The 13,934-nt window shown below is 41.3% G+C and overlaps 1 protein-coding gene across 1 annotated transcript; it reads left to right on the top strand.

Annotated features, from left to right (window-relative positions):
• Positions 1-15: 15 nt before the first annotated feature.
• lrrc69 (leucine rich repeat containing 69) lies at positions 16-11,387 on the top strand. Its single transcript, XM_085147622.1, is given in 9 exon segments — positions 16-383; positions 517-643; positions 732-804; positions 977-1,136; positions 1,139-1,217; positions 1,477-1,574; positions 1,663-1,752; positions 1,754-1,843; positions 2,010-11,387. Coding segments are annotated over 9 exon segments (1,020 nt in total). The 5' UTR covers positions 16-188; the 3' UTR covers positions 2,118-11,387.
• Positions 11,388-13,934: the final 2,547 nt, after the last annotated feature.

Here is a 13,934-nt window from a genome sequence, read left to right as displayed (position 1 = left end):
ATGCATTAAAAATGAAAAACTCTCACTGTCATGGTAAAACTGGCCATTATAGTCAATCCACCCATATTTAACAGTTGAATATCCAGCTGTGTCCACCAGAGGTCGCAGCTGCTCCGGATCAGATCTTTGACTTGTCAAAGAGCGTGCTGTTGCCACGGTAACTCCACAGAACGTTAAGATAGGCGTAAATGGCTAAAAGGGAATCGGTGGCTAGAAAGTGGGTGATAAGGGTTTTATATGCCGGAGCAACCTCTTTAAATTTAAGCTCGACGCGCATAAAGGAAGTTCCCAAGTGCGTTTCCAGACTCACAAACCTGTCAGTCCTCCTGTTAAACAACAACTCCATCACAGGCCTTCCCACTGAGCTGCTCTCCTTACATCAAGTGAGTCTTCTCGCTTCGTTTGTTTGCTCGCAGCTTATCTATTTGCTGGAAATTTGCCAAGGTGCCACTTGAAATGTTTTACACATCACGCAGATTTGTGATTAAATACTTTTCCTCCTGCAACGCCCGAAAGCTGGCTGAGCTGAATTTAGGAAATAATGCCTTGAAGGAGTTTCCCGCTGTTCTGGGCCATCTGGAGTCCTTGAAAAAGCGGTACCTGTTCAGAAACCAAATTACTGTAGTGCCACCTGATGTGATAGGTAGGCTCTTACTAGTTTTGTATGATTAACACAAAGCTCCAGTCATCTGCGTGTGTGTGTGTGTCTGTGCAATATTCATGTTTTACAGGTGGCTTCAAGAACCTTGTTGTCCTCAATCTGAACCACAACCAGATTCAAAGACTTCCGCCAGGGATTAAAAGGTGCATTAATGGCGCCTCAGTGTGCAAAATGACTCCCTATACCTGCAATTATAGGTTCTGAAGTCAACAAATCATTTAATGACAGTTTAATTCTGATACACATGTGCACACAGTGTGAAAATGCTGCATGTAACCCCCCCCTCTCAAATTCAGGTCTGTTTCTTCTTTTTAGTTTGACTATGCTTGAACACCTCAGCGTGCTGGACAATAAGCTGGAGGAAGTTCCTGCAGAGCTTGGTCATCTCACTCGCTTGTCTGAGATAAACCTAAACTTCAACAAGCTGTCCCGGCTTCCTCGGCAGCTGTACCAGTGCAAAGAGCTGACAAAGCTGTATATGCAGCCAGAAACTACTTGACCAGCCTACCAGAGGAGGGTTCTCATAAAATCCCACACCAGTTACCTGTTGAGTTTTCCATGTTTTTTCTTTTCTTTTCTTTTCTTTTCTTTTCTTTTCTTTTCTTTTCTTTTCTTTTCTTGTTTTAGTCAGAAAATCAAGAGTTTCAGAAAAATCAGTAATTTGATTGGCCACTCACAGGGAATCTAAATTTCCCTGAAGTTAATTTTTGACTGAAAATAGTCCAAATAGACTGAATATAGTTCCTATATTGATAAGGTAGCTTTTAAGATATTTGTGTCAAACTGTATCTCTGCTTCTACTTTTGTACTGTGAAATAATTTGGCCGTAACGGAACTGCACTGTGAAGGGAACAGGTTTGTGCAGTGTGAGCTGATGACTTCGGTGCAGTATGCTGAAGTACTTATATTAAAGGTAAATGTCAGTCTTTTAAAAACATAGATATTTTGCTCCTTTAATGCTGGCTTTGTTCCCATATCACTGTTTCCTTTTGTACCAGTAGGAAGTGGTTGTTAGGTTTGTATTGCGGGAAGACAGGAACAGGTTCTCTCCAATCCATGTGATGCTTCCCCACTATCCAAATCTAAAGACGTCTGCTGGATACCGCCAGTTCTTGTGCGGTCTGCTGCAGCCCCTTCCTCACCACCTGGCTGCATTGTGTGCATTTTGTAAATCTAAAGAAGGTGAATCCATTGTTTTTTCCCTATTCTAGTTGCATAATTTAAACAACATAATTCTGTGACACCTGCTAAAGCAGATATGACTACATTAGTATGCAACACGGCTGAAAAATGCTACATTCATAATGACTGAAGTAGGTAAATGAGCTCTGTTGCCTTTGTGTTACAGGACATGAAAATGAGGAGTATGCTCACTATTCTAGTGCGTGCCCTTCTCTGTTCATATAGGTGCTTTAACACAGAAGGACACGCCTACTTTGGTGTTGCTACAAGATAAATACAAGTTTATTTAAAGATACAGTCTTCTTTTTCATCTCATACATTTTTTTCACCTCTTAAACTGAAGGCACAAAATGTTTTTAAATAAATATCAAAGTGATGTGTGTAGGTCTGGAAGCATACATGGATTCCTCGGTGATTTTGTCCTTTAAATTTATTTGACATTTCACCCTGTATCCACTAGATGGCAGCAAATGAACATTGATAAGACCCTCGTTTCAATGGTGCTCTAAAATGCAGGCTTTATGCCAGCTACAACGATTTAAAATCCTCGAAAACAGATAAAACAACACAATTAAAAAAAACTTTATTTACAAATACTTGAACATAAAACCTTTGTAAGAGAATACCTGTCACACCTGTTTTTTCTCAGTAAAGAGATAATTCTGTGGAGTCCTTCACTGGGTTTAACCCGCGCAAAATCTATATGAAGACCCGTTTATATTTAGCAATGGAATATTTTATTTTTCTGTCTGTGTCCACCTTGGCACATCCTTTTCCCATGTCAGCGCTGATCACACTGCACAGCTATAGCTGCCCCATCTCTATCGGCTTCTACAGAAAGTGGCATCTGTTCCAACCTGCCAGACAAGAGAAAGATAGAGAGAGGGAGGGAGGGCTAGAGAGAACTTCATTTCTAGCAAATTAATTTCCCATCCACGCCTCCAGAGCTTACTAGCTCGTTCGCTAGCTGCTGCGGCCGCTGCTGCGTGTGTCTGCTGAGTCGGAGCCTCATGCATAATGCATCAGGTTTAATTGCAAACCCAGAAACTAATGACTTTGGACTGGTTAACAGCAGGGGAGCCATACATCTCGAGCAAACTGAATGAAAAATCAGCTCAGAGGAGAGAAAAAAAGGAGCCTAGCCCCTAATTGATGAATAATTGAAGCGGCGAGCTACAGGGCATAATTGTGACATTTTGTTTCAATCAATTTCCAAGTGGTGTGGGCGAAAGTGCACTTAAAGGAAAAAAGCAATGACAATGAATGAGAATGAAAGGGAGAGATGGAGAGCGCGGACGGTGATGGAAATGGACGTTGTGTCTTCAGTCATTGTTACAACATTTGCTGGAGCAAAAAGGCAGGACTGGACCAAACGCTTTTATCTCTCTCCCTCTCTCTCTTTATAGGTTTATCTGTCAGACCCCTGCTTCGCTGTAGTTGGGTTGCTTTTAAAAAAAATCTCAGCTAATGGATCCGTATTCTTGAGTCATTTTCACGTACCACATCCATTTTAAAAAGAAAGAAATAAATTTGAAGTTGCTCGAGTGGACATGCTTTTATTTCCTTTTTCAGTCAACCTAATTAGTTTATTGGGAGAGTACGAGGGCCAGGTCACAGAACGGAACACCACGCAAGTCAGTCTTGAACTATCGCGTGAGGCCACAACGCCTCGTGATTTTATAACTGTGACTTTATTACTGCACACGGGTGCTGTGATCTCAGCTACACTTACATGTAAAATGACAACTCAGAGAGAAAGTTAGGTGTAGCACAGGGTCTTTTACTTTTTCTCTCCCACAGCGCACTGCTGCTCTCTGTCGCTCTCTGAAGCCTTACTGGCCGCTCGACCAGTGGGCGCTACTGCTACTACACTATGGAGCTAGTATTAGGTTAGGGCTACGAAACTAAAACTATTGATCAGCTTTATATCATTATTTACATCTTCACAATGGACAAAAATCTATGTATATATTTGAGTACTTTATAAGGCCACAACTGATAAATAGGTCATTGCAGCTGGCATCATACTAATGGGTGAAAGGGCAACAGTATGTGCCTTCTTGCGGGCAGCAGATGTTGGGTCCTGCAGCAGTGCAGCAGCCGCACTCGCTCAGTGGCCTCAGGACTTGTCTGTTAGTGGGTCTGGTGTCTGGTCTCTGGTGTCAAGCTTTATGCGTGTCTTTGCACGTACAAACACACACACACACACACACACACACACACACACACACACACACACACACACACACACATCCCTTTAACGCACTACAGAGGAGCAGACACGCTCACTTCACTCGCTTTGCACCGATGGCACATCATCACAATATTTTTTCCCCACATAGCGTTGTTTTCATCATGTTGTTTCACAAAACGCATAGTCACCCCCCCCCCCCACACACACACACACGTACGTGTGTACATGCATTCCTTTTCCATATCACCGAGCTCTTCCTTATGATTGCCAAATACAGAGTGTGCTGCGTGTTTCTTGACATCACGCGCAGCATGATTGACGTGTATGGAAATGAGGAGGTTACATCCTCAAAGGAGATACCATACGGATGGGAGCAGCACACTGATGAGAGGCATCTACAAAAGGCGCTTGTAAATTCCTGACATGCCTAACATATGTTAATGAGCCATTCTCTCGCTCTGATATAATTACTGCGAGGGGATATTGCCTTTGGTGAAAATATCCGTCTCGCATGGCATGGCTACCTCATGGGGGTGAAAAAAAAAGTAAAGAATGATAAAGTAGCGGGGGCATAAATTCTCATTTACCATGCTTGGAGGTAAAGAGAGTGATGTTGGCAAATTCACTCAGGATGATATATTGGGGACAAGGCACCTTAGGTTCATTACATACTTCCTTTGTTAAAGCGCCTTATGTAGTCTTGCATCGTTTGTTTGGAGGTATTTAGTCTGTCTTGTCATTTGGAGCATTTACTTTGGATGTTTGAGGTAACATTGTATCTTGGGGCCAGAAAGACGAGTGATATGTAAACTGAAATATAAGATTAGATACTAATGGTTTATTGTTTATTTGGTGTTAAAGCTCAATACATCACTACTATTATCCCTTCTGTATATGAATCCCCACCTTTTAGTGTCTTAAATATATTATGCTTAAACTGGACATATTATGCTTTCGCTTAGTTTCTGTCATATTGTTACGATGGTGGATGCTCATATTAAACATAGCCAATAATAAGTGTTTGTACCAGTAATCAGACTCCTTTAAATCCTCAGTTTCAGATTTGTTTTTTCTTCTCTTAGCTCTCTCTGGCATCAGAGTTTCTATCCTTAATCTTATCTTCTCAGGGATAGAAGCCCCTCCCACCTGCCGTTGAAGCCTTCTGTTTGCTAGGGGCAGCCAATCAGAATAAAGTTGGTTTTAAATGGTGCTAAAGTTTGATGCTTTTTTATTCAGAGGATTAATTGAGGGGATGCATCTAGGTCCAATGAAATTTAAATAAGATTTTTAACTGTGAGTCATGCAAAGCTACTTTGACAGTGTCCAACATTCAAAATGTGGAACTGGAAATGATCATAATAGCTCCCTTTAAAGCAAAGGATTTCCAGCTCACTCCAGAAATAAACACCACGATGTGATATGCCCGGTCATTCGATCATTTTCAGAGATCCAGCAAAGCCAAGATTGTGGTCTTCACCAGAATTATTTGACAATAGCTCACGTGGATTCCTCATCTTCTCTCCTTGGGGCAGCAGCACAGGGTCTATTGAAATGTGTAGCACTGATTGCTGAAGTAGGGGTCTTGTGAATGGAGAGAGGGGAACAACAGGCATTCGATAGCGAGCGGTGGACCGGTGTCATAGCCAGGGGTGTGCACCACTCCAATCAGTAGATTCTATTGTTGTGCATTGCTGCCCATGACAGATCTTGGTATCGAGCCACTGGCAGAGTACCAGAGCATTGTCTGGTTGACAGCTGCCCCAACAATCCTGTTGTGTTACTAATGAGTACGGGCACTAGGGGGCAGTGTGATTCTCTGCTGGCTCTTGACCAGATGGGAGAGAGATGCACTGATGCGCACAGCACACTGAGATATGCCTGACGAGTCTAAGAGATAGAGCAGTTAATAAAAGCAAGAACAATGAGCTGTTATTGGAATTCAAAGCTTTATTGGAATCTACGCATCAAATCAAAACATTCAAAGACATGTTTGACTTTTAAATCTTATCAGTGCGACCAAAGATTCCTTGGTGAAAAGGGAGAAAGTTTCATTGCATTCATTGTTGCGTAGCAATAGGAAAAAAATGGCAAAGACACCAGATGTACAAGACAATAACTGTACAATCTCTTTATCAGAATCGACACAATGCAACAAAAGAAGTTCCTTCATACAGGCGAGAAAGTAAAAAGTAATAATGTAGACGAGCTAGACTTGAAGTGCACCCGACTGTCAAGAAATGCTGCAAAACAAAGCCATCCAGGCTTCTTACTACTCTTTTGTTTTTTCTCTTCTTTCTCTCACCATAGAATATTGTAAATGAACAGAAGCAAGTAAACTGTCTGTCCTTTGAGGTTACAAGGAAGTGATACCATTACTGAACCGTTCCTCATTAGAGGGGGTGTAAGACAAGAACCCAGTCGTCAGGCCAGCTCCCTGTCTCTGGCAGTTCTGGGTCACCACCAGCCACACTGCAAAAACCCCCAAAAAACAACCACCATTACCAGACTGCATTTGCTGCAGAAATCAGACAGAAATGCTGTAGCAACATCAAAAGAACAAATAAATCTTTAATCTTGAGTGTCTTTGAATCTCTTCAAAAGTTTCCTCGGGTTTGGTAATAACACAGGGAGCGTGGAGAGGGACAAAGATTGTGTGTTTCTGTTTTTTTTTTGGGATGGTGATTGTTTTTATGTTTGGGGAGCAAACAACATGGGAAAATGAGGCTGAAAGAGATGTTGATGCGGCATTGTATCTTTTGATCTTACTTACTCAATAGCTATCAGAAGTAGCATCTATGTGATGTGTTTTTATGTATATTTTGATGCAATTTTCCAAGATTTAATCATCTTATACTTTCTAATGTATTGTCACTATCGGATTTCATTATTCAAAACAAATGAATTCAGCCTGTCAGATCCACCTTGACGAGCATGCTGAGTCGACCCGAGGACATCTATCAGTTCCAGAGCCGCTCCACTTTGTCACCAGTGTGACTGACAGCGCGCAATCTGAAAACCCGGCTTTGAGGTCATGTGATGGCCACTGAAGCATACCCACAAGAGCGAAGCGGCAAGCGGGTGGGACACCAGGTAGAAGCATCTGCTCTGGGTTTTTCTAGAACACACACTGCCTGTGGCGCTGCAGGCTTGGCTGGCCAAACATCTGTCTGCGGTGTGCAGGCCGGCTGGATGAGCAGACCCACAACCCAGCCAGCCAAATGAACGTCCTGCACACATGAACGTCCTTCAGGAATATGTGGGTTAATGTTTTCGTTATCTCAGCCGTACGTTACTCGTTCCTGTCGGGGTATCACTTTTTCCAAAGCTGCTGTCGGTGTTTATTTTTCGTTCTGCAGCAATCCCTGAAGATAAAGACCACATCCTCTGAAGTTGCTTGTTTGTTAACGCTTCGTTTCTTGTGAAGCAAATTTATTCTCCCAACATCACATGGCTCAGAGTACCGTTGCCACCAGTGAACTCTATCCGTGCCTATTTAAACCAAATATTTGCCTTTGTTTTAACAGTAAGATGCCATGTATATTCTTAACATTGAAGAATTTTACATAGACATGAAAATGGTTGCTCAGTTTGTATTTTCTAACCCTCTGAACAATATGTTTTGTATTTCCAGCAAACCTGATGTTGTAAATACGGGTATTACATGAATGCATTTTCTCAGCACAGCAAATAGGTGCTGACTCTCTGCGCGAAAACATTCTGGGGATTGTACTGTGTTGTGCAAAAGCTTTAGGCATCAAAGTAAAGTCCGCATTTTTTCAAAAGATATAGCCCTACCGTTAATAGTTATTCATATATTCATACAAATTGCAGTAAATTCTCAAACTAACTTAAGATAAGCAGGTTCTATCTATACTATCCTACTGATTCAGTGTTTTTGAGGTCAGGGTTAAATGATTCCTTGAATTTAAACTCGTTGTAATTATGTCTATGCCTGCTTTTAAAATATCCATACAGCACTGAAGATGGCTAAAATTCTGCACGACATCATATTGAACAAGCCTACAGTCCTTCAAGCACATTAGGCACGATGCTACTTTTGAGCTAAATGCTAGCATCAGAACGCTAATGCTACAGTCACACAAGGGAAAACAGTTGGGAGACTCAACAAAACCTAAATGACTGTAACTGTGTGCAATGACCTTGAGATCTCGTAGCCTTTGAAATGGTCCATTCAACAATGAGGAACAGGTCTGCAGCCACCCGCAGGAACTTGCCATCTTCAAAGCAACTTTGGTGAGTCGAGATGGTGATAAAACTGCAACAAGGTGGAGTTAGTTTGCTTTCAGTTTGCAGTTGAATGGGGTTAAGATAGCAGTTACTTTTCATCTGTTTTGTTGCCATCTGCGTAGACATAAATTCACATCAGCTACTTACATCCAGAATTCAACCAACCAGTCATTTGCTAATCTCTCTGAGAGTTACTGCAGGCAAGTCTGTTTGCCTTGCAGTCCAAAGGGGTTGCACAGAGGTTTGAGTGTGCAACACTCTCAACCTTCTGCGCAAACAACTGGTCGTTGCAACTACTCTCCTAGCAAAGCAATTCAACAATTTAACCATGGAATTTCCTAGTCACAGGGAGCCGACCTATTTTTAGTCCCGTGTTACTTAGTACATGCTCATGATGACAATTAGCATCCTTACATTTGTTTTTGTTTTTTTACTCATTCCATAAACCACAGCTAAAAGGGATGCAATTTTTGATGATTTTAATAAGAATCTTAACAAATTATGATTTTGACCTGATGATGCCTCTAAATGGTGAGATAACTGATCATCTGAGTCAGTATAGGTTTCCTCTTCCAAGAATCAAAGCTGTAAAAAAAAATCATGAAGTCAATCCAGTAGTTATTGATGTACTTTAATATAGACAAAAGTGGACTGAATAGCCTCCAACTGACTGACAAATATCAGCCACATGTTTTAAATATCAAAATCTTTTTTTTAAATGGCTCGAACTCCACGTTGGTCTTTTATATACAATCTCAATGGGCTTGAAATTCATAGGTTACTGAAGTGTAGAGTTTAGTACTTCTGTGCTCAGAATAGGACCTGCTGTGAAACAAGAGGCAGGCATCGTAACCTTGCCAGGATAATTGAAGAAACTTTGCAGTCACTATGATGTCAATCAAGCATTCATGTGCTGTCTCCCTGTGAAGCGGGCTAAACATTTCCAAGATAATTAGGAGGGAGTACAATTTGACAAAAAGCAACCATTAAATGTGGTTTTAATGAATCCAAAACATTCTTTACAGGACACTGCTTTTGTGTAATTAGCACGCATGTTGAATTCCTGGAAAAAAAGGTGATAATGCCCACAAGAGAAGCGCCAGTTACTTTTAAATTTGCAGCATTTGCAGGGGGAATTGTAGTCTATTTAATAATAATAACAAAAATGATAATAATTTAAAAAGTAAATTTCTCTGTTGCTGTATTATTTCACTTTCAAACAACAAACGCCATGTGCCGTCACGGCACAACACTTCACACAGCTCAGACCAACAGAAAAGAGCAGCATGATGCATCTCGCCCCCTTGTCCCCTTCTAATCCAGCCTTGCCGACAACAGATGGCCGTCTCTCCCACAATGCCATGCGGTCGCAGATGTCAACAGAAGAGGTGACAAACACTCTGCAGGTGTCTGTCCCTCTGTGTCCGCGGTGCGCGCGCGCGTTTGTTTGTGTGCGTACATCAGGGGACAAAGAGCATCTTTCTTGCTGGGAGAGGAGTGTGTAATTGATAGCAGAGGACAACCTGCAGGAAGGAAGTGCCATCATATGCTAAATGGATGGGTAGGCACAGTCTGGCACGAACTGTTGGGACAGATGTGATAGAAGTAGACATTTGTCATTATGGAATCTTATAGGAGTGTGTGCAGCGTCTTCTAAAATCACTGAGATCTGTGTGGTCGCTGATATTTAACAGCTCATAGAGAGAGACGTATTCTTTATAAATCCTACAATATACATCAAATTGCAAACATATCCAATATTTCATGCTTTAGTGTTGGAGCACTTTTAACTGCACTGTGCAATCTGTTCCCTTTCCGTGTGCGCTGGCCAGACCAGGTGTGGTGGTTGGCAGGGGCTAGCAGAGCCAGGTGAGCAAGCTGCTGGCCAGGTGCCCTCCAGAAGCTCACTAGACTGACCAGATACCAGATGGCTTTGGAGCACCAGCAAGCTGGCAAGTACAACGATACGCACACACACGAGAGCATGCGTAGGCGCTCATGCAAGCGGACCTTCTCGCACATATTTTACATACGCGCGCACACAGGCGCTCTGATGTGTGCTATAAAAAGTCGAGCATTAGGAAACACTGCAGCCCTCCAGCGAGTTTGGATGTGAAATGCTTAATGTGCTTTTACTGTAGTTCTCTCCCAGCGGCCAAGGTGGAACTCATGCACAACAAGGCGATATACAACTCTCTGCACCTCGGAGCTCACATAAATGTCACTCACAAAGTCTAAAGCTGGACTGCATCAGGAAGAATTTTGTGGTGTATAAAGACTTTTTGGCGTGCGACTTGAGCAACTAATGGAAACTTTTGCTGCACTTTAAAGGGGTATCATATTTTCTAAATACGGGTCTGCTAAGCATTCACATGTTTGTATATAGTACGCTACACTGTGTGAATAATGATCGAACATGGGTTGAGGTTTGCTTTTTTCCTTTGATCTGCTGTACCCACAAAATTCTTTGCAAAAACGAGTCTTTCCAAGCTTCTTGAGGATTATATTTCCACATTGTACTTTCACTTACATCCTTCTACAGAGCCACTTGATCACTTTAGCTACCACGAGACCTACCCTTTGATCAAGCGACGGTTCCTAAAGAATTAGAGACACTATGCAGGCATTTGTTGCTTAATTTAAAAGTTAACAATTCCATATTGATTTTTTCCCTTCTGCTTTATTATTTAACCTGATTGACACTGCTTATATTTGTAAACTTCATCATATATAACTTTGCTTTGGGTTAAGGGGTTGTTTGACTTCCAGATCCAGCCTTATTTTAATTCCTAATTTCTCCTCTCAAACTGTATTGTTTTAAAATTTTATAGATGAACAGAATATTTAGAATGTAACAAGGTTTCTCGTCTTATTTTTCCTTTTTTTTAAACTTTTGATGTTAATACCCAGTGATTTCCTATTATCCGCCTGCTGAGGTGCAATTCAGAATCTACAGTTAACAAAGGGCTCTTACAAAGGTAATTTTACAACAATTTAAATAGTAAGTCAGGGTTAAAGTGACATGTTATTGCAGTAAAGGTCAAGTTAAAACAGATTTCACACCAGGTTGAGTCAGATCATTTCCAGTGTAGAGTTTTAAAACTTTAATATATTCCATTTACTCTTTCACCTTGCCAGTAGGTCCTCCGTATCTGACAAGACCTGCCAGCTTTTGAAGCTAATAACACAGCAATGCTTCTATAGGTTAATACAGCCTCAAGAACCTGTTTAAACGACAGATTTCATCCTCATAACAGCTTCTACTTGCATGTGTTAACACAGCAGCGCCCGAGACCTGAATATGGCTGGTTTTAAAACACGCATGCATTTTAATGCTCAGCCTCTGAATAGAAACAATGACAGTAGTTTCTTCTGCATAGCTGACGGTTCATAAGCTGCACTTTTGGGCCTGTGCTGGAGAAGACGAATCGGCCATCTGTAAATATTTATTCAGCATCTCTATAATTAAACAGAGCCAATGCATCATGTCAGGCATACATGTCTGATGATACCGGCTCACACACAGTGCTGAATAATACAGTGGGGAACAGCTTGGTCAAACATTTGTTGTAGATCCAAGAGAGCGACAGCGAGACTGAGACGGACGGAGTGATGAAGTGACGAAGAATAGATGCGTCCAACCTATTAGACCAGTAAATAGTTGATTGATGAATGCAAGATGACATTTGTGGTGTGATAGTGAAAAGGAAATAAACAGATGAAGTCAGAGATACAAGACGTTACAGTGGAGAATAGCTGGGTGGTAGCAAGAAAATATGATGTCAGAGGAGGAAGACAGACAGGCAGAGTGGAGAGGTCAAGGAAATAAGCTCACAGTGGTCTCTCAGTAGCTGTTCAAACTATTTGAACCAAAATTTTGGATTCATCACTCCATTAGATCTCTTGCCACTGATTTTAAGCCCAGGACTTGTGTAATTTGGCATACTTCAGCCTTTTCTCCCACTTTCCGTTCATCAGAAATAGTCACTTGACAGCCACCCGTCCACTGAGACCATTTCTGATGAAGCTTCTGTGAACAGTAGATCAACTGAAGGGTCAGATGCATCTCTCAGATCGTGTGTCACGTTGTTACTGGGGTTTTTTTCCCCTCTTATTTCTTCAAGAGAAGACTTTCAGATACTGTTCACATGCTGGAGATACCTTTTCAGGGCTGCCACATTTTCTTTTCCACTTGTCCAGTTTCCTCACGTTTATTATGGAAACATTGCACACATATACCATGTTTTTGGCTACTACCTCTTTGGGAATCACATTGTTGGTGCAAAAACACTATTTTACATCTGCCAAAGTGTGTTATCTTTGGCATCTTTCACAGATTGGACTAAAAAAATTGGGATATGTGTGTGTTTTTGTGAATGCCTGCTTGCAACAAAGTGCCTAAAGGTCCAGTATCTGGACCTTATTAAAGTATCTGTTATGTGTAACACAGCAGTGGTTCATCCTTTGACTTAGATGCTTTTTTTTTTTTATGCTGGAATGATTTACAAGTGAGTGTTAAGTGGTCTAACAAACAAAAAGACATTCTGCTAAAAATGGTCAAGTGAAAGGACTTACATCACTGTGAAAATTAGTATTACCTGTTTCTGTTTCCAGACAACCATGCTTATAGTCACCTATACTGCATCTGCCACAATTATAAGTGCATATCTGGCTGTATCACAGTTGGATTTATCCTGGCAAGCCCTGCTGTAACCAGTTCTTCTGTGAAGCTTCATTAAAGACGGTGAACTAAACTCCTGGACTGCTGCAGTCTTTCTGACCGAAGACTTAGGCCAGACTTGTATGCCCAGCACTTCCAGTATAAATATATTCTATAATCACCTTTAATGTTTTTAAAGATAATTTTATTTCTTTTTGGTGACTTTTGGTAAAAAGCCCAAATCTTAGCAACAGGCAATGATGATTTTAGATATTAGCAGATCCTTAAATTTAATATTCTCACAGAGACATTTGTGTAAAAGCTGTGTCCTCCTCCAAAATGCAAACAGTGCTCAGAACCCAGTGACAGTAAAAGAGGAACTTGTCCTTGGTCACACGAGCAGGAGACAATCACCTTCAGCTGTGCTTTCAGTAGTGTAAGTACTGGAGGTTGAGGTGAGGGTGCTGCTGGATAGAGCATGCAGGAGGTAGCACACATGCTCCACCACTTAAGTGCTTTTAATTCACCAGACAGCTCTCAGGTATCCTTACATGGATACAATCAGACATCACGTCGACTATACCATCACTAAACTGCTTAGTGTCTGATTAAATCACACAGACATTCGCATTCTCACACACACCTCTACTGGATGATGTCCAAAGTTTAGGGCTGTAAGGCACGTGTGAAAACAGCTTCAAGTAGCTCATTAAATCCCCTTAACTCGATTTCTCACTGAGCTAAGTATTAAAAAAACAGTCTCTGCAGCTTAACAGACATGGACCTGTTAAGCTGCAAACGCCTTACATTGCTTACTCATTCAACAAAAAAAGAGTGACACAAGCCACAGGAGTCCTTTTGCTTGCTTTCTATCAAATACAAGGCCAGCTCTGGTTTGACTTCACATCTCCTGAGAAAAAAATATGAATAAAGACTCTTTGGTGTATGTAGCAGTGATGTTCCTGTTTTTTTTAAGTGATGTTCTTCAT

This window comes from Neolamprologus multifasciatus, chromosome 22 (assembly GCF_963576455.1).
Source record: "Neolamprologus multifasciatus chromosome 22, fNeoMul1.2, whole genome shotgun sequence".
Taxonomy (NCBI): Eukaryota; Metazoa; Chordata; class Actinopteri; order Cichliformes; family Cichlidae; genus Neolamprologus; species Neolamprologus multifasciatus.
This window is presented reverse-complemented; position numbering and strand designations above follow the sequence as displayed.